The sequence below is a fragment of the Podarcis bocagei genome, assembly GCF_964188305.1.
Source record: "Podarcis bocagei genome assembly, chromosome: 9".
Lineage (NCBI taxonomy): Eukaryota > Metazoa > Chordata > Lepidosauria > Squamata > Lacertidae > Podarcis > Podarcis bocagei.
The window spans coordinates 2875583-2896097 of record NC_138134.1 but is presented as its reverse complement, the minus strand read 5'-3'; the positions used below and the strand labels follow the sequence as shown (position 1 = coordinate 2896097).

Sequence of the window (20515 nt, the reverse complement as noted above, 5' to 3'; positions counted from 1 at the left end):
TGAGAACAAACCATTCACCATTTTACTTGTTTTGTAGCTTCTCCAACAATTGAAACGATTGATATGCGACCTCTGCAGACTATATAATCTTCCTCAGCATCCTGATGTTGAAATGTTAGATCAACCATTGCCGACCGGCCAGGTAAATCCTAATGTTCCTCTGACTCACAGGTGCTAATGGGTCTGCTTGATGTTTGGGCTGTGGGCACAGATTGTTGAACCTCCCTTAAGCATGCTGCTGACCAGACATAGGAGTGCAACATGGGTTATTTTTTGTGGTGTGTAAAGGTGACTAATTCAAAAAATCATTTCTATGCAGAGCAAGTGGTACTCACTGTCTTGTTAAGGAAAACAACATTCCTCATTGTTTGAGATGAGTATTGTGTTTATCTTTGTGATGGAACAAAGCAGGGTAGGCTTATAAAGAACTTTTAGGTTCTGCTGCTTAGTCAGTTCCAATGAGGGCGAAGCTTTCCTATCTTCTTGTTCCTCCCTTACATGCAAGATGCTTACTCTCCTCCAGCTTTAAGAAGCTCACTGTGGCCTTCGTAGCGCTGCCTCATTGAGAATTTAATCTCTCGCCACTAGACACCTCTCTGTTTCTAATGTTTTTTCCAAAACTGATAGTTCTTTATCAAAGTGCAGTCAGTGTGTGCATATGTTTGCATCTTTGTGTGTGCTTCTTTATAGCTCATAAGCTCAATTCCTATTTTCAGTAATGGTGTTTAGCATTTGTAACATGCTTTTGAGTGTTCAAAGCATATCATGTGCATTATCTTGTAAACCCTACGGGACGAAACCTCCCTGAAAAGTAAGTGAGTGTTGTTATTGGGAATGGGGTGCTCAAGCTAGCATGTGTTGTGGCCATCTAGTGAGATTATAGCAGAGGTCAAATTTAAACTTACTTAGCCTCTTGGCCGCTAGCATACTTTTTCTTTTCTTTTTTAAACTGAAAGTGATAGTAACAAAGAATCTGATTTTGTTATGTTCCAGAATGGAACAACGGAAGAGGTTACATCAGAAGAAGAGGAGGAGGAAGATATGGGTGAAGTATGTGTGTGCGCGCATCTGTGCATGCATGTCTGTGCATGCACGTGCATGCTTTCCTTGTAGTAGTAGTAGTAGTAGTAGTAGTAGTAGTAGTAGTAGTAGAAATAAATAACTATATATATATATATATATATATATATATATATATATATATATATATATATATTATTTACATCCTGCCCATCTGGCTGGGTTTCCCCAGCCACTCTGGTCTGCTCCCAATCGAATATTAAAAACACAATACAGCATTAAACATTAAAAACTTCCCTAAACATGGCTGCCTTCAGATGTCTTTTAAAAGTGGGATAGTTGCTTATTTGCTTGACAACTGATGGGAAGGTGTTCCACAGAGCAGGCGCCACTACTGAGAAGGCCCTCTGCCTGGATCCCTGTAACCTCAATTCTCGCAGGGAGGGAACCGCCAGAAGGCCCTCAGAGCTGGATCTCAGTGTCTTTGTTATTCTTATTCCGGCTTCTTGAATCTGTCTAGGGAAGGAGGAGTGGAAACCATGGGGAATCAATTGAAATTTTTCCAAGATCTGCCCTCCTAAACTTCAATAACCCTTCTGTGTGCAATCCTTATCCCACCCAAACAGCATTGTGCATCTCTGTCTGACTGCCAGGGACCCTGCAGTAGAGCTTCCCTTCGTTCCTGTGCACTCTCCTCCCTGTGTGTGCATATTCCTGAGATAACTGGGTTCAAAGCAACGGGGGCTTGTGCTTCCCTTTCCCCTGAGCCAATAGTGCACATTTAGGGCAGGGTGAGAGAAACAGCCATGAAGTCTCAATTGCTTTTGTAAGCATTTTGCCAATGAGATACACCCGCATTTTTGCCCTTGCTTGTGTTCTCCCGCATCCCTGCCCTGTATGAGAAACCCTGACTGATGCAAAGCACTACGGCACATGAATTTTGCTTTTGCTGGCCTTGTTCTTCTTAAGTAGTATAGTAATTTTGTCTTGTAGGATATTGATCTGGATCATTATGATATGAAGGAGGAAGAACCTATTGATGGAAAGAAGACAGAGGATGATGGCATTGAGAAAGAGAACCTGGCAATCCTAGAAAAAATCCGAAAGAGTCAAAGGCAAGACCACCTAAATGTAAGAGGCAATTAAACAAATAAGAGCATGCTGTAGAATGCATACAGCATTTCATTTTCTGCACCGTTTCTTGCAGGAATGTATGTACTTTTAACACACTTCCGTAAATTTCATAGCTATATTGGGAGTTATGCTTTCTGTGTATGCACTTACTCTGCTTATACATATAGAAAGAATTTAAATCACTTTACCAAAAATGTACTGTTTTTTCTACCTTCCAACTTGTTAAATATTTAAAATTAGTATCCTAAATGATTGTGCCAATTTTGCAATATTGATCTTTGGTAGCCTTCTTTTAAACAGCCTTTTAATGGCCCTGGTACTGTTCTTTTAAGAGTTTTATCAAATCAAGCTACCCTTAACTTATTTTTAGGGTGCAGTCTCTGGGTCTGTCCAGGCTTCAGATCGACTTATGAAAGAACTCAGGGATATCTATAGGTCGCAGAGTTACAAGTCAGGTAAGTATCTGCAGCTTTTATGAGCAAAATCATAACATTCCATTCTGATCTGGGCTACGATATGCAAAATTAAGGCTGCAATCCTATATAATGTATGGCAGGGGTGGCCATTGTGGTGCCTTCTAGATGTTTTTGCCTACAGCTGCCATGGGCCAGCTGACTGGGGCTATTGGGAGTTGGAGTTCAAAACATCTGGAGGGTGTCAGGGTGGCTACACTTGATGTATAGCATACTTGCTTGTGCTGAACTATCTGGGACATAGCTATGAGTAGACATGCATAGATTTCCGTTGTAAATGTGCCCAAATCTGAAACTGAGTAAGTGGCTTGTTTTGCCTTCTTTTCTAGTGTCTGTGCTATCAAATTCTGAGCTATTCCTCTGTTGCACTCAGTTCAGCATTCATACTTTTAAGAATTTTTTTAATGAAATTATAAACGTTGTGCACTTTTTCAAAGTGTTGCAGGTGAAATACTAAACAACCATCAAACAGTTTGAAATCTGTGTTAAGTAAAGAAAGCACAAATACCCTCAAATTTCACAGTCCCGTCCACCAGTCACAGGACTCCCTCTCTGAATCAAAAATCAATTGCAAATTCCCACACAGAAAGAAAGTGTGGGAAACCCCAGCTTTTATCTGTAGAGTGTAATATCTAGTCTGTCTCAGTATTTGCTTACAAATGGCCTGGCCTTGAAAATGCTTTTCCTGAGAAAACCATTTTCTCTGTCTCTCTCTCTCGTTAATCAAATCACAGTTGACGGTTTACTCTCCCAGTTTACCAGAAAGTCCTTGTGTTGCATTCCTAGTATGTACTCCACATTCTGCAGGTCTAAATCACCAGTTGATTTCCTCCACCTCTCATGGCTGCTGCATATTTTTAAAGGCAGCACTCCCTAACTTTGCGTATGAAGGGCAAAGGCTGAAATTTTCTGCCATTGCGCTCTCGCTCTCTCTCCTTAACACAGAGTTAAAACCTTGTTCAAAGACTACAGCATGATCCTTCCAATATAATACAACAAGTTGTGCAGAATCCTTCAGTTCCCTATGTTTATTAGCATATATGAAACTGGCATGCTCCAGGGCTTTTGCCCTATGTTCTCTTGAGAAAAATTGTGCATTTACTTGGTAAACAAATACTTGTAGATTTTCTCCTATAGATCAGCACAGCCAGCCAATTATCTGACCGTCCTCTTCATTCTGTACGTAGTTCAGTTCCTGAAATAGCACAGTAGAGGAGTAAGACATTGTTTGAGCTACCGCCATATTGAGTTTTAAGGCTTTTTTCAGTAGTGATTTTTTCACAAGGTCAGGCTGTGTCTAGGAGCCTCAGTGGCATTCATAGGGTGTTAATATTGAGCACAAAACCAGGCATTTGGTGCTGGCAAAGATGTATACATCTGAGTGTGTCCTTGCAGCTGCAGAAATATCACAAGGGTTCCCAGAGGCTGTCAAAAACTGGCCTTGACTTTTGCGCTTCTATGAAAGTTTGAATTGGGTGGCTACCTTAACTTATAAAAAGGGTAGCTAGATTTTTTAAATTTTATCCAGACATCTTTACTGAAAGTTCAAAAAGTACATACTTGTATGTGCACTAAACATGATGAGACATAAATAAAAGAGAGAAAGAGAAACAGCCCCCGTGTAGAAGGAGAAATAAAGGGGGCAGGGGGGAAACCCAAAACTGTATACTTCACAAAGTTGTTATTGTACTCCACCAGATCTTAACCTATTACACTATTTGTAAGAATGGATTCCAAATATCATTGAATTTGTCCATGGCAAGTCTGTGTTTAGATGCAAGTTGTTCTTACGTGGCGAGTTTGTATAAGTCCCCAATCCAATCGTAGAAGGGAGCAGCATTATTATTTTTCCAATTCTTCAGTATCCGTCTTTTAGCTGTGGTCAGGGCACGGAGAGTCCACTCATATTGTCCTTTCGTAGGGTTCCATGTGCTTGAAAATATTCAAGAGGATACTTTGCTCTGTAAATGTAAGGTTGTTCCGTACAGTTCTGTTGATGATTACAGTTACCTTCTGCCAAAAATATGTCAGTATAGGACAATGAAATAACATATGTTTTAGAGAAGTATTATCCCTATTGCATTTCCCACAGTTAGATACCTTAGGTAGCCCGAAAAGGGTAGCCAGAATAACTGGAAAGTGCAGCCCTCTGAAGATACGGAAAGAAGGAGAGGCTTTTGTAGAGTAATACTTGGATTTATTGAATTGAGCTTTGAGTCTTCTTAATGGATATTGACAAAAAGGTAATTTAAATTAATTGCGCCCATTTTAAAAAAATTACTCTTTGAAATATGATTCATGTTTGTAGGTGGCTTTAATTTCTTATATTAGATTCGAACACTTGTTCTAAGATTTTATTAACAAGAGATATGAAATGGGAGTAGAAGAGTGGGGGGAAAGGTTGCTATAACTTATATAATGGCATTGCTTTCAGGGATTGTACGTCTCTGCGGGATTTAGAAACTTAAAAACCCTTTAAATTAAGAAAGTTTTTTTATAAGCCTTAAAAGGAGCCAGGATTCTCCCGAGGGACCCTGCCTGTCATAAAATCATGGAATTGTAAAGTTGGAAATAACCCCAAGTTGGGTCATCTAGTCCAGCCCCCTGCAATGCAGGAATCTCAGCTCAAGCATCCAGGACAGAGGACCATCCAGCCTCTGCTTTAAAACTTCTAAGGAAATAGTCACCACCTTCCAATTGAGTCCTGTTCCACTGCTGGATGTTCTTCCTGATGTTGAGTTGGAATCCCCTTTATTGTAACTTGAAGCCATGGGTTCGGGTCCCACCCTCCAGAGGAGGAGAAAACAGGCTTGCTCCATTTCCAATGGGATAGCCCTTGAGTTATTTGAAGATGGCTATCAGATCTCCTCTCCTCCTTTCCAGGCCAAACATACCCAGTTCCCTCAACCTTTCCACATGGTTTCCAGACCCTTGATCATCTTGGTTGCCCTTCGCTGCACACATTTCAGCTTGCCAATAGTATTCCTAATTTGTGGTGCCCAAAATTGAACATAGTATTCCAGGTGTGGTCTGGCCAAGGCAGGATAGAGTGGTATTATTACTTCCCTTGATTGGGACACTATACTAGTGTTGATGCAGCCTAGAATAGCATTAGCTTTTTTTGCTGCTGCATCATACTGTTGACTCATGTTAAGTTTGTGGTTCACTAAGGCACCTAGATCCTTTTCATGTGTACCAACTGGGTACCCCCCCCCCAATCTTACATTTGTGCAGCTGGTCCTTCCTGTCTAAGTGTGGAACCTGACATTTGTGCCTATTCAAATTTATTTTGTTAGTTTTGGCCCAGTTCTCCAATTTGTTAAGGTCATATTGAATCCCAGTTCTGCCTTCTGCACTATTCTGTCATAGAAGTTGTTCAAATTTTGCATTAAAAAGGGTGAGACCTGTTTTATGGAAGCAAGCCTGGTATGATAGTTGTGACTGGTGAGAACATTCTAGGCAGGGCTGGAGGATCTCAAGTGCTTCATTGGTGTGGCATCTCAAAACCGGAAACATGTCCAGCCCTTCAGCCTGGCACAAGGGGCAACTGTGCTATATAAAAGGGCTATGTGATTGGAGGAACAGACATTCCATGGGAAACTCAGGAGGGTGTGGATACATGTGCAAAGCCCCCAAGGCAGCAAAAGTTTTGGATTACTGGATGGTTCTGAGAAGGGTTTTGGTTTTTTTACTCCCAGCTGTTTGACAACAGCAAGAACACATGGTTGCTCCCTCACCCCTTCATTCTACTTAAATGAAGGCAGCTTGGGGGAAACCCAGGAGTGGGTTTTTGTGTGGCAGGAGTGTGAGTTTATTCATCCCAGTGTGTTATGGGACACAGGAGGCAATGCCGCAGTTCCTTGCGCAATATTTTTGCACCTGACTTTGCCCACTTGCTGTTTCTGCATGTGATTTTAGTTGATGATCCTCTTGCGATTATTAAAAAACAAACTGGTCTATCCCACAAGTCTGGTTCAGGTAGGGATGTTGAAAGGTACTCTCTCTAGTTTTCGACTTAAATGTGTCTAGCTCTGGAATAAAGACTATCCAAATGCATTGCATCTGCTTTTAATAAGGCTTGCATGGTACTTGTGCTTCCTGGGTTGTTCCTGGTTTCATTTCATGTCTGGGGAATTTCCTATCCGTGCTAGAAAGAACGCATCCTTAAGAGGCGGCATTCTTAATCAGTGCCAGGGTGTTTGCTATCTATAGATATAAGCTCTTGACACACAGTTAGCTAGCTAGTAATCCCGAGGTAGTGTTGTGTTGTATTTGCTCTTACGAAAGGCCCCCATATGAACCAGTGCACCTTGGAATAGAAGTGGCTTGAGAGTGGAGATTCTATCAGCTGTGCATTTTGACAGTATCCAGCTGCTTCATCTTCAGACTGCAGTCTGAGCTGAGCTGGAGATAACAGTGAAATATTCACAAAATGGAAGGATTCTTGTTTTTAGGGGCCTGGCCAGCCTAATTAAAAATACAGGAGTGCTTCTGGCATCCCACCTCCACTAAAGTTCTCAATCCATTTTCCCACCTTGGCCACAAATCTGCTCTTCCCTCTATAGCTGAGATGGGGAACCTGTGTCCCTCCAGATATAGTTTGGGGCTGATGGGAATTGGGAGCCCAACATCAGCTGGAGGGCCACAGAATTCCCATCCCTGCTCTAGAGCACCTAGGTGAGTGTGAAAAGATAGATGCAAACATTCTTGTGAAAAGGTAGATGCAAACATTCTTTTAAGTTCAAAAGATGGCATCAAACCCACAAACAAGGGAGTTGTCTGCTGATCATTTGCATAGTGGACCATTATATGTATAGACTGGTGGTTCGGCTGCCTGGCCTGATCTTGCACCTCCCTTAATCCTATGCCTGCCCTTTGAATTAATTTGTTGTTTATTTGTTTAAAATTTGGAACATTAATAAAAATCATTGGGGGGGGGGAATGCCATGCCTGTTCAAGGAGGCCTGCTGCAGTCATTTGTTTGGGTGGGTGTGGGATGAACCAGTGCAATCTTACATAGACAAAATCCTTCATTTCTTTAAATAATCTTTCAACCACTCGATGCCTCTGCAACTCTGTTTCCTTTAATCCTTAACCAGTTGTTAGGGGAAACTTAGTTTTACAGAAACTCCCTTCCCAAACTCTTCTCCTCGCCCCAAGTGTAATCTTGTGTTCTACTAAGGCCAACAGAACCTGAGATCAGAAAAGGCAGCTTACAACTGTAAGGCATGATGGCACTGGCAAGAACTGCAAGTGCTGCTCCTGAATCACGGCCTTCTTCTATGCATTTGTAACCCGTTCTTCACTCAGGGAACCTAGCAGCCCCTTGCTCTGGTTATCTCCCTCTTGGACTCCTGCAATGTGCTCTATGTGGGGCTACCTTTGAAGGTGACCCAGAAACTTCCAGCTAATCCAGAATGTGGCAGCTACACTGGTGATGGAGCAGCTACCAAGACCACATAACACCGGTCTTGAAAGACCTACTTTGGCTCCCAGTACGTTTCTGAGAACAATTCAAAGTGTTGGTGTTGACCTTTAAAGCCCTAAACGGCCTCAGTCCTGTATACCTGAAGAAGCGTCTCCAGCCCGGACACTGAGGTCCAGCGCCGAGGGCCTTCTGGTGGTTCCCTCACCGTGAGAAGTGAGGTTACAGGGAACCAGGCAGAGGGCCTTCTCAGTAGTGGTGCCAGCCCTTTGGAACGCCCTCCCATCAGATGTCTTCTAAAAGTCAGATAGTTACTTCCTTGACACCTGAAGGCAGCCCTGTTCAGGGAGGTTTTTAAAGTTTGATGTTTTATTGTGCTTTTAATTCTGTTGGGAGCCATTCAGAGTGGCTGGGGAAACCCAGCCAGATGGGCGGGGTATTAATTATTTATCTATTTATACCCCCGCCCATCTGGCTGGGTTTCCCCAGCCACTCTGAATGGCTCCCAGATATTATTATTATTGCTTGAGCAGGCAGAGAGAGGCCTGCCTACTTTTCGCATCATAATCGCAACTCGTTCTGCTAAGACCCCCCTTTTTATTATTTGTAAGTCATTTTAAACTAGCTAGGAGATTTGCCTCTAGAGAGAGCATCTCTCCAGGACTTTCTTCTTTAGTTGGGGCTGGCAACATAGACTGTTTGGCTCTGGAAAGACTGCATAAACTAAATTTTGTAGCTTCTTCTATTAATACAAATGCAGGAAAGAAACTGAATGGGATTTTCCTGGCCTTTTTACTTGCTTTATCTTCCACATATTTGTGTGTGGCATTTTGAAAGCCACAGAATTCACTCGTTTTAAAAATACATTCTTGGGGGTTTTCTCTATGCTTATTGCCTCATTCAGCAGCAGGTGCTGCCCCAGGAACCTCAGCTGATGTGTCTGCTGTGCAGATCAGCTGGGAGAAGGCGCAGTCATTCAGTAGGTGCGCAGTTGCTGCTGTTATTATTTTTACTGAAGGTGCAAGTAGAATGAATCAATAAGCTCTTTCCCTGAGACATTCTCTACAAGCTGTTCTTTCCTGCAGCAGGAGGTTTCCCTGGTGTGAATTTCTGCTGCAAAATAGAGGAGAGTTTGTGGAGGAAAGGTGGGGAAAGAGTCATGGAAACCCTAACTTGCCGTGGAAAAAGGCTGCAAGAGGTTGTCCAGGCACATATAATTCATGGTACTGTAAATAGTGTCAAAACAGATGCTGTAGGTTTTCTGAAGCTAGGCACATGTGGAGCCAGCCAGTCTTGTAATGGAGGGCATTGGGAGCGCCATGTAGGAGCAAGATATAATTTTGCCCTCAGTGACAAAGGTAGGATTGCTCTTATTTGTGAAGTTCTGCTTTCCTCCAAACAGCTCTGTGCTGCGGAGGAAAAGAGAGGACCTTGCTCATTCAGAACTCAGCATCTCTTTGCATTCAACCTTTGTGGAGTTCCAGATCGCTATCTTGGGTTTGGGTGTGGGTGTGTTTTCTAGTAACAACGGAAGCAAGCAACCCTTTTCATTTCCATTTTCTGCAGGGATTTATTCAGTGGAACTTGTAAATGACAGCCTATATGACTGGCATGTAAAACTTCTAAGGTAAGTTGACTTTTCCCCACCCCAACACTGTGCTAAATCAGTGGTTTTGCTATTGATGGATAGCTGGGTTGGTGGATGAAGGTGCATGATGATGATAATTTGATGTCCGCACCTAGGAAAGTTGTATACTATGTTGCAGGTTAGCATATTTGCTTAAGGTTAGGGTTGTCACTCTAGACTTTTTTGTAGATCTAATTGGCTAGGTCACTTGATTAGCCAGTGCATCTCTTTTAAAAAACAGACTTTTAAGTGCTTATAAAACTGCAGAGGGCTGATACTCTTGCAGGAGAGGCATTCCTTCCTGTGTAAAGTAAATCAGTCCCCATTGTGACGCAGTGTACAGTGGTACCTTTAATTCTCAAATTTAATTAGCTCCACAAGTCTGTTCCAAAACTTTTTACAATCTAACAAGATAATTGATTTATAAAATGAAAGCAATAATCAATGTTCTGTACTATAAAATAAATAAGACAGTATTGTAGGTGATAAAAATTAAAATTATTTTTTTCTTGCCTGCACTGATGATAGTCATTGTTTGGATTGGGGGGGCTTTTATCCATTTCCACAGTCACACAATCAATCAATCAATCATAAAATGAAAAACAAGCCACAGTCACAAAAATGAAAAAGCCACACAAAAAAGCAAAAAATAGCAAAAACAAAAGCACCAAATATCACCTCAGAACACTGCAATCAGAAACAGAAGGCTTTAATTATGGTAGGGGCAGGCCTTAAATTAGGTGCTCAAGGATACAAACGGAATGACAAAGGCCTTTATTACGATGGGGGGGGGGAGAGAGACTTAAATTTGCTGCACAAAGGTAAAATGGGATGAAAAAAGCCTTAATTACTATGCGAAGGACTCAAATTAGCTGCGCAACAGTGAAAACAGAAGCTCAGGAGCACGTTCGGCTTCTGGGGCAAAGTTAAAAAACCGGAACACCTACTTCCGGGTTTGCAGCATTCGAGTTCTGAGTTGTTCGGGAACTAAGCTGTTTGAAAACTGAGGTACCACTGTATATTTTCTAAACCTTGTTTTTATTCATACAAGAGGTGCTAAACAAGGCGCAGCAGCCCTGAATGCTGTATCTCATCTATTCTTCTCCTCACCCCAAAACCCCTTCCTCCTCCCCAAGGCTACAAACTGTTCCTTATACATTTCAATAAATACATAAGGAGCATTTCAAACTGCTTGCTATTTATCTAACAGGTTTATAAACTGTTCTCAAGAAAGAATTCTTCCAAAAACAGTTTAAAAAATATGCACCGAAACATAAAGAAAATAAAAATTTTAAACTGTTTAATTCACATCCATCTTTAAGAATGCAAAGCCTAGAGACTTGGTGGGCATTTTTTTTTTTTATTAAGTCATACATTCTTTGAGATTCCTGTGAAACAGAGAGTCTTAGGATATGGAATCTGTTCCTCAAGACTCCTAAGTCTGCAGCTGATGTGCAGGAATATTCCCTATTCTCTGATGACTCCAGCACTGCCCTCCAGAGAAACACTTGCCTGCAGCCAGGGTGTTCATTAGGACCCTTAACTGCAGGTGAGCCACACCCTGTAAACAGCTGGCCTTTCATTCTGAAGGAAATGCTTCACTCAGCATGGCACGGCCTAGTTGTTTGCGAAAGGTAGTGACAACCACTCAGAACTGAGCGACTCAATCCTTCTGCTTTTCCTCATTCTCCATTGGTAGGGTTGATCCTGACAGCCCTTTGCATAGTGATCTTCAAGTCTTAAAAGAAAAAGAAGGTGTAGAATATATTTTGCTCAACTTCTCTTTTAAGGTAAGAGGAAAATAGTATCCAGTGTGTGAAAAAATTTTCATTGGTATGTAAATCCAAAGCAAATAGTTAACGAGAATTATGTTCTTTAATTTTATTGAGTCTACTTTGAGTAGAACTTGGTTGGATACAATCCCATATTGCAAATAAAAATAATTAAAATATAGGACTTCAGAATGACGTATTTGCAACAGGGCATCAAATTTAGAAAGTTTTTGACTTTTGGATTTACTTTTTTTGTTCTTAGGATAACTTTCCCTTTGATCCTCCATTTGTGAGAGTGGTCTCTCCTGTGCTCACTGGCGGGTAGGTGTTGGTTTTTTTAACACACACACACACACACAGTGTTTCTTAAGAATAAATCACAAAGCTGTTACATTAACATTTGGGGAGTTATGTTTTAGCACATGGTTCTGTGGCCACCTGATGTTGCACTGGAAGTCTTATGCAGTGCAGACATCTGTCATAGACAGCAGTGACCTAGGAGGTTTCCTAACTTGGCTCTACCAGGATAAGTGTTCTTGTTAGAATCATAGCGTTGGAAGGGACCATGAGGGTCATCTAGTCTAACCCCACCGTGCACATTCTTGGACAGGAAGACAAGCATGGTACAGCTGTTGCAGGTCACTGCAGCAGCTCCCTTGCCATCCATGTCTCTTAGTCCTATGTACCCCATGAGACAGCACCCCAACCTCCCCCTCAAAACACCCCTGTTTACAAGTCCTGGTCATGAGCTCCCAAATACTGCAATCAGCTAACTAGAACTGTTGTTTTAATGGAATACTGTATTTCCACCCTACAAATGCATTCAAGGCAGCTTACAAATATCCTGAAACAGCAATTGTACAGCAATATCAAATCTAGATAATTTAAAACAGCAATACCAAAAAAAGAACACCAGGAGCACCAGAAAAACTAAAGCCAGGATGCCTATGAGCAGTTATTCAATCATGTGGCACTGAGGGCAACAATAAAAACCATTTGGGAGGGAGTTTTACAGCTGGGAGTGCAACCCTAGGAAAGCCACTTGCCTCTCTTCCAAGGGTGGGGTAAAACATACAGGACCTCCAGTGACTGACTCTCCTTCCAGGCTGGTTCATGTAGGAAAAAGCAGCCCATAAGGTACCCACTCAGGACCAGGTTACTTTAAGTCACCTCACTTGCCTGCAATGAGGAGAAGAAGATGAGGCTGACTTACATTAATCTCTCTTTTAAAATGTGTTGCTTCTACACCAGCCCTCTTCTCTCCAGAGTTTTAATTAATGTTCCCTTGCTGTGCTTGTGCCTTTTGAGAGGCTGGAGCGGGTGTTGAGCACATTCTCCTTTTTTGCAGCAGCCATAGGCAGGGTGCATTGGCTCATACTGCTTGTGGTGTAATAAGAGTTGTGCTAGATCAGACCAAAGGGCTGTCTTGTCAAGCCTCTTTTTTTCCCAGTGGCCATGCAGATGCTTCTGAAAAGCTTGCAAACAAGACATGAGGGCAGTGGCTTTCTCATGCTGTTGGTATTCTGAGGCATCTAGGCATCATGATTTGTATTCAGATTACCTTAGTCCTCTTCTAAAGGCATATTAGCTAGTAGCCATCACCACATTGTGCAGCAGCCAGTTCAAGAGCTGTAACTGTGGTTTGCGGTTTTGTCTATCCTAACGCTCCCAGCAGTTAGCTTCTTTGGATGCTCCACCTTCTAGTGTTAGGTGAAAAAGTGGTGACCTTCTCTCTGTCCTGGGAGACCCCACACTCAAATCCCCTGTAGCCTTGAAGCTCGTTGGGTGACACTCACGCTGCAAACCCACAAGTGAAATTGGCAGATAAAACGGGTGGGGGCAGGGACAGGGAGAGACCATGTTTGTGACACTGGTCTTCTTGTGGGGAGGTCAGCGTAAAGTAACAGACCGACCACTTTGCCGTCAGTGAAGCTGACAAGAATTCACCCCTATAAGGACTATGCCACTTCATAAACCGAGGGCGGAGGGGAATTGAGTTGCAAGCTCATGCACTTCTACTGTGTCAAGCCCTGTGCCTTTGGGAAGCTAGCATGTCCATTAATCTCCTTTGCAGAAGGAATTTGCATGGGGCGGCTGAGGGCATGCAGACATGAGATCTCCATACTTGCTTTCTCAAATGGCACAGTGCCAGGAGCAGTGTTGGCCTTGATATTTCTTCATCTTTAATGGTGGGCTAGCTAAGGCCATGGTACAGCCTGTACCAGTTCTGTAGTCTTTTTGTCACTGGATCTCCGTTGCAAGTACTCCGTGTCATAGAGCCTTGGGACTTCCCTTGTCCAGCAAGCTATGCACCTTTGCATGATTCCCCATCCCCATTTCAACATCATGGAGCTCTAGGAATCAAAAGGAGCTGCCTTTGGGTCTTCTGCACCTTCCCACAGACTTGTTGGGAATAGTAGAGGGAGGGCAGAGTTCCAGCTGTTGGCTGAGAAACTGCGTGAGGCTGACCTCTCCAAAGCCACCAGCTGATAGGGGGATGTGTGGGTGTGAGAAGAGCAGCAGTGGTTCCCACGGCTGTGTGAGAAGAGTTGCTATCAAAGCAAAGCTCCGTGTTTGTTTGACATTTAAAGGTTTTGGAGAATGGTGGCACCAGACTTTAGTGATGATGCCTCTTTGCCCAAGGAAGGATCCAGCAATTGGCTGGAAGAATAAAACTTAAAGCCCCCAATCTCTCGATTGCTACTTTCATACACAAGCTTGGCAGAAATGGTTTGTTTTGCATTGCTGTCCATATCAGTTCTGATGCGTGTGCCAAGAGTTGACAGCTTTATCGCTCAGGTGCACAAATTCAGTTCCCATGCGTTGTGACCTGTCCCCGCTCCCGCCTTGTCTTGCCTCCTACTGGAAACCTTGGATACTGTTCTGACTTTAGCATGACTGTCAGTTTCCTGTAAGGACCACCTGGAGTTGGTTTTTGTCTTGCTTCCTTCCAACTTTGGTTCATACCTCCCAGCCAGCTGACTCTGAGAGAAGGTTTGCCCCCTTCCCCCACATTCACACATGACACCGTGAACATAATGAGGCCAGTCTTCACTGCAGTTGCTAAAGCAGAGGCATAATGATGGATGTTTTGGTGACCAGTTTCTCTGGTCACAGAGATGCCAAAAGCACAGCCGTGTCACTTGAAAAAATTCAAGCATGATCTAAACTCTGACTTGGTTCAGATGTAACAGGACAACATGGCTTCCTGTTATGTGAATGAGCTGCAGTGACCCTCAGTCTCACAATCCCACTGCCTCCTTTTTCTGCTGGGCTTCTAGGAGGAGATCAGAAGCTTCTGCTTCCCCCTTTAAGTCTGAAAGCATGGTTTTGAGCCTAGACTGTCCTCCATATCCAGAGTTTAAACAAACCAGTTTTGCAAAATCTGATATACAGTGGGACCTCGGGTTAAGAACTTAATTCGTTCCGGAGGTCTGTTCTTAACCTGAAACTGTTCTTAACCTGAGGTACCACTTTAGCTAATGAGGCCTCCCGCTGCTGCCACACTGCGATTTCTGTTCTCATCCTGAAACAGTTCTTAACACGAGGTACTATTTCTGGGTTAGTGGAGTCTGTAACCTGAAGCGCCTGTAACCTGAGGTACCACTGTAAAGAGAAATGGAGGTTTGCTTAAAAGTGGAACAGCTGCTTCTGATACTTCAGCCACAAAAGAGGGGTCTTGGCAACCTGTCACCTTTCATGTGAATGGACTCCTCTTCAACAATGTCCAGTTTTAAGCAAGCCTCCATTTCTCTTTACAGTGGTACCTCGGGTTACAGATGCTTCAGGTTACAGACTCTGCTAACCCAGAAATATTACCTTAGAATCATAGAATCATAGAATCATAGAGCTGGAAGAGACCACAAGGGCCATCGAGTCCAACCCCCTGCCAAGCAGGAAACACCATCAGAGCACTCCTGACATATGGTTGTCAAGCCTCTGCTTAAAGACCTCCAAAGTAGGAGACTCCACCACACTCCTTGGCAGCAAATTCCACTGTCGAACAGCTCTTACTGTCAGGAAGTTCTTCCGAATGTTTAGGTGGAATCTTCTTTCTTGTAGTTTGAATCCATTGCTCCGTGTCCGCTTCTCTTGAGCAGCAGAAAACAACCTTTCTCCCTCCTCTATGTGACATCCTTTTATATATTTGAACATGGCTATCATATCACCCCTTAACCTCCTCTTCTCCAGGCTAAACATGCCCAGCTCCCTTAGCCGTTCCTCATAAGGCATCGTTTCCAGGCCTTTGACCATTTTGGTTGCCCTCCTCTGGACACGTTCCAGTTTGTCAGTGTCCTTCTTGAACTGTGGTGCCCAGAACTGGACACAGTACTCCAGGTGAGGTCTGACCAGAGCAGAATACAGTGGCACTATTACTTCCCTTGATCTAGATGCTATACTCCTATTGATGCAGCCCAGAATTGCATTGGCTTTTTTAGCTGCCGCGTCACACTGTTGGCTCATGTCAAGTTTGTGGTCAACCAAGACTCCTAGATCCTTTTCACATGTACTGCTCTCAAGCCAGGTGTCCCCCATCTTGTATTTGTGCCTCTCATTTTTTTTGCCCAAGTGCAATACTTTACATTTCTCCCTGTTAAAATTCATCTTGTTTGTTTTGGCCCAGTTCTCTAATCTGTCAAGGTCGTTTTGAAGTGTGATCCTGTCCTCTGGGGTGTTAGCCACCCCTCCCAGTTGTTAGCCACCCCTTCTTAACCTTGGGTTAAGAACTTTGCTTCCAGGTTGCCAATGAAAGAAGAAATGTTTGTATTCATTTTATGTTTCCGCTTATGTCCTTATTTATGTTAATATTTTCTTACATTATCTGTTGTCAGTACTTAATTGAAAGCCTCAATAAACACACACACACATTTTAAGGGGGACTAAGCTCTAGATTTGTTCGCATGATGGGAAGCCATGATTTCCTCTTGCATCTGAACTGGGCCATCATTTAGTAAAGTGGCTTTCCTTTGTGGGCTGTTTGCATACATTTTGTACCTGGTGGTCGTGGCCGGGGGGGGGGGGGGGGAGGTTGATCTGATAGCCCTTCCACTCTTGACTCTCTGACATGTATAACTTCAGAATAAATCATGTGAGAGATTAACCAAAGACGACTGTGCTAATTTTCTACTCCAGTTGGAGGGAAGTGAACAAAGGTTAAAAGTGGTGATTGTTTTTAAATGTTTCCTTTGTTGTATTTTCTAAGCCGCTGACAAAGAGAACAGCAAAGTGTAACAGTAATAAAATGCACTAAAATGAGGACTGGATTGTTGTCAGAACAGTGATATCAAAACAGTGAGTGCACAGTGATTATGCACAGTTGGCTAACTCTTTCAGTTACATCAGGGCTGATTATAGAGCTGATGCCAAAGGGGTTTAAAGCCAGGGCCTGGCCCAAGGCATTTTGGCATCTGAGGCAAACCACAAAATGGCACCCTCCTCCCTGCCAGGGTAGAAGGGGAGATGGAAGCTCTACACCTGCCTCACCTGGTCTCACGGGTAGTCTGTTTTTGAGTTTGATGCTTTGAGTTCACATAGCTTCTCATTTGTACATTCACGAGCTTTTGTTGCTTTGTGTCCAGAATAATTCCAATAGACCAAGCCAATGAGGACATCTTGACTTTGGCTCACCAAAATTTAACCTTTTTAATACTCCTTGTCTGAGCGTGCTGTCTAAATGGCTGGCTCCCATCTGAATGACATAAGCAGACAAAACAGTGCTGGGAAGATCCAGATTGTACAACTCAGAATAACCCTTCTGTTGAATATGATTCTAGTACACAAATGCTTGTCTCATAATTAATATGTTAGTCTTTCCAAGGTCTTACTGAAAATCATACTCTAAACTTGCTTTTCTGTCCTGCAGGTATGTTCTCGGTGGAGGTGCATTATGCATGGAGCTGCTTACTAAACAGGTACATGCAGAATCAAAAGTCTTGCTCCAGATTTGTCTGCTCCTATGGAAGTCCTCTGCAGCTGGTTGAACAGACCCCCATTTCCAAATTCTTATAATGTCCAGCTGACTCAGAATGGCATCTTACAGGGCTACTAAAGCAGTTTCTGTGCCAAACTGGGCCTATACCTTGATTGAAATGAATCTAGAAAATCAGTTACCTCCAAGAGTGCCTGAATTGGGTCCACGACCACTCGCTCAAGAATGGGAGATTAGCACTGGCCAGTAGTTACTTAGATTTTCTGAATCAAGAGGTGGTTTCTTGAAGAGTGGTTTTACCACTGCCTCCCTCAAGCAGGCAGAGACCGCCCTTTCTTACAAGGAGGCATTAATCACCAGCCAGCTGTCCCCTCCCTGCTAGTTTTTATCAGCCAAGAGGGACAAGAGTCCACAATGCCCTGACCAATCCAAGCATTTTGTCCACCTTCGATGCCTTCTTTGCTGCCTTCACTGCTACTTAGGTAAGCTCGATGATGCAGCCAGATCTTTCCTCCAGTTGTTTGAGCTGTCTCCCAACTTGTTTAATCACCCTAAGCTCTGGAGGTTACCAGGGAGTCAAATGGGCTCCACGAAGTGGGAGAGAGCAGTCAAGCTGATCATGTCAATGGCCTGAGCCATTCATATATTCCCGAGATTGCCCAGGGCTTCAACAGGAGCGCCAGTTATATCAGCTGCAAAATCCCCCCAAGCCACCTGGAAACCCATTGCATCCATCAGCCTCCAAGGACAGACCATCCTCATGGGTCCCCACCTCTGCAGAAGGGAAAGAATGCTGAAAGCCTCAACAGGAAGTGACTGGACCATGACAAGGGTCAATACCCCCCCCCTTTCAGAGCACCCTGTTCCTGCCCAGTGGAAAAAACAACGTTCAGAGTGTGGCCTCCCACCTGCTTTGGCCTGGTGACACGTTGAGACAGTCCCATGGTTATCATGGCAGCCATGAAGTCCTGAGCCACCGCAGAGCCAGTCACCTTGGCATGGGTCCCTCAGAACCAACCGTCTGAGAGTCCTCAACATCAGCTCTGTCAGCTCAGGCAGGGAAACTGCTGAGCAGGAAGGTTGGCAGTAAACCAGCAGAATCCCGATTCTGTCCCTATTGCCCAACGCCTGGAACACACACTCTAGATTCTGCCCCCGGCAACTGGACAGTGAGAGAATTTCTTTACACCACAGCAGTTCTCCCTCCCTGACCCTCAAGTCTGGCCTGATGGGGACAACTGGGTGAGAGCACCCTGCTCACCCACCCAGGCATCAGTGATACAGACCAGATGGGCTTCCTTATCCACAACTGGATAATGCTTCGAGCTGCATTCATTCATGCTGGCATTCAGCAACAGCAGCTGCAGACCAGGCAGGCTGATATGACAAGCACAGTTCCTCAGGTTGGAGGAGGGGCTGGCACACGACACAGTTGCCAACTGCCTGCGATTGTGCCCCTTACCTGGCCTGCCCTACCTCCTGCCCCATACCTCTCCCTACCCTGAACCATTGTGATTGGTCCCCCCCCGCTCCCCTTTTCCCAGGCACATCCCAATAACAGTCCTGAATTTAAACACAATTTAAAATTGGTTAAAGACAAATAAAAATAATTAAAACAAAAACAGTTTAAAATACAAACTAATCAAAGCAAAGTAGCTGAAAACAATTAGAAAGATAGACCAGAACACTAGACTGTGTCACAGTAAATCTTTCTTTCCAGCTATAAGTAATGAGATCTGAATATGTTTTTAATTTATTAAACAAACATTGTAATTGTTATGAATTTTCATGGCATTTGGAGACATGTGCTTACGATTTTATTTTTTGCCTTGCCAGGAAACTTTGACTTTTACTCTTCCTTGCTCCCCTGTAATGTACTCCTATTTCATATTTTCTCCTCTTGTGGCAAATAATTGCCATTTTCAAAAGTTAGAACATCAACCCAAATTAACCTGGTTTAGTGTAGAGAGGTCTGTTTGGGATTGAATGTTTTCTGCAAGACAAGCGGACAAAATGCAATCCTATTCTGGAATTTTCTTTTCTTTTTTGTTCAGGGTTGGAGTAGTGCCTATTCAACAGAATCTGTCATCATGCAGATCAATGCCACATTAGTCAAAGGAAAAGCCAGAGTACAATTTGGAGCAAATAAGGTAAATACACGCCAGGATTCTTTTTCTGCTGTTCATGTATTGTGGTAGAACAGCTAGTGTAAGAGCAGTCCTGGGGCCAAATGTCTTGCTTTCCTTTCCTTTGGACCACATCAGCAGCAAGGCCAAGAGGGGGGTTGTGTCACCTGGGCCCAGGACTTGCGCCCCAGAGAGGTCACTTTCGTGCCTCCAACGCAGCAAGAACAACATGGGAGGCTGTGGTTATGAATTAAGCTCAGCCTGATTGGCCCTTTTTTTCAAAGCTGGAAAAGCACTAACTAGGCTTGGGGAGGGAGGTGGGGAGCCTCAAGGACCCTGTCAGAGCCCTCCTGCCTCTTTCTCAAGGCAACTGCTGCCCCAGGAGCTGCTTCTTGCTCCCTGCCGTGCCTGGGGCAACCAAAAAAGGCTATGAGCGCCACGTGTTAGACTACCCTGGTATGAATGTGTGTGTGACCCACAGTAAATTATCAAAACAGGCACTCAGTTGGCAATATTTTCTTGGCTAGTTGACTGCAACCCCATACCTGTGAAATAATGTAATGTGTGCTGAAGAATGGTTGTTGGGCTTTGGCGGTTTTTAGATGGGGCTTATTGCAGAAGAGGCAACCCCCTGTTCAGGGAACTTAACCATTCCAAGCAACGTTTATGTCCCCCAGGATCCCACCAGTTGGGAAGTCGGGGAAGAAAAACTCTTTAAACAGACTGTGGGGAGAGCCTGTCACCAGCAGCGTAAAAACTAACCAGCATGCATCCAGGCTGAGTCAGAACTACTCTGTCATGCTTGGGATATGTACTTCAACCATTCATCTCTTTCTTTCAGAACCAATATAACCTAGCAAGAGCACAGCAATCCTATAAATCTCTAGTACAGTTACATGAGAAAAATGGTATGTATGGTATGTATGCATGCTATGGTAAAACACATAGTTGTGTAAGTATAACGTCAGAGGAGAGAAGCCACTCCGCTCCCCATATGCATGTTTTTCGC

General features: G+C 43.6%; 1 protein-coding gene across 5 annotated transcripts in view; it reads left to right on the top strand.

Moving 5' to 3' along the window:
• Positions 1 to 20515, top strand: part of UBE2Q2 (ubiquitin conjugating enzyme E2 Q2) — a 49599-nt gene that overhangs the window by 26116 nt on the left and 2968 nt on the right. For 3 of the 5 annotated variants that reach the window (XM_081207866.1, XM_081207863.1, XM_081207862.1), the window contains 10 exons: positions 38 to 142; positions 994 to 1050; positions 2014 to 2151; positions 2525 to 2609; positions 9619 to 9679; positions 11379 to 11469; positions 11714 to 11772; positions 17315 to 17363; positions 19435 to 19530; positions 20348 to 20423. In XM_081207866.1, the coding sequence (XP_081063992.1) occupies positions 38 to 142; positions 994 to 1050; positions 2014 to 2151; positions 2525 to 2609; positions 9619 to 9679; positions 11379 to 11469; positions 11714 to 11772; positions 17315 to 17363; positions 19435 to 19530; positions 20348 to 20423 (817 nt within the window). The remainder of the gene's footprint in view (positions 1 to 37; positions 143 to 993; positions 1051 to 2013; positions 2152 to 2524; positions 2610 to 9618; positions 9680 to 11378; positions 11470 to 11713; positions 11773 to 17314; positions 17364 to 19434; positions 19531 to 20347; positions 20424 to 20515) is intronic. The other 2 variants (XM_081207865.1, XM_081207864.1) reach the window with 1 other exon arrangement.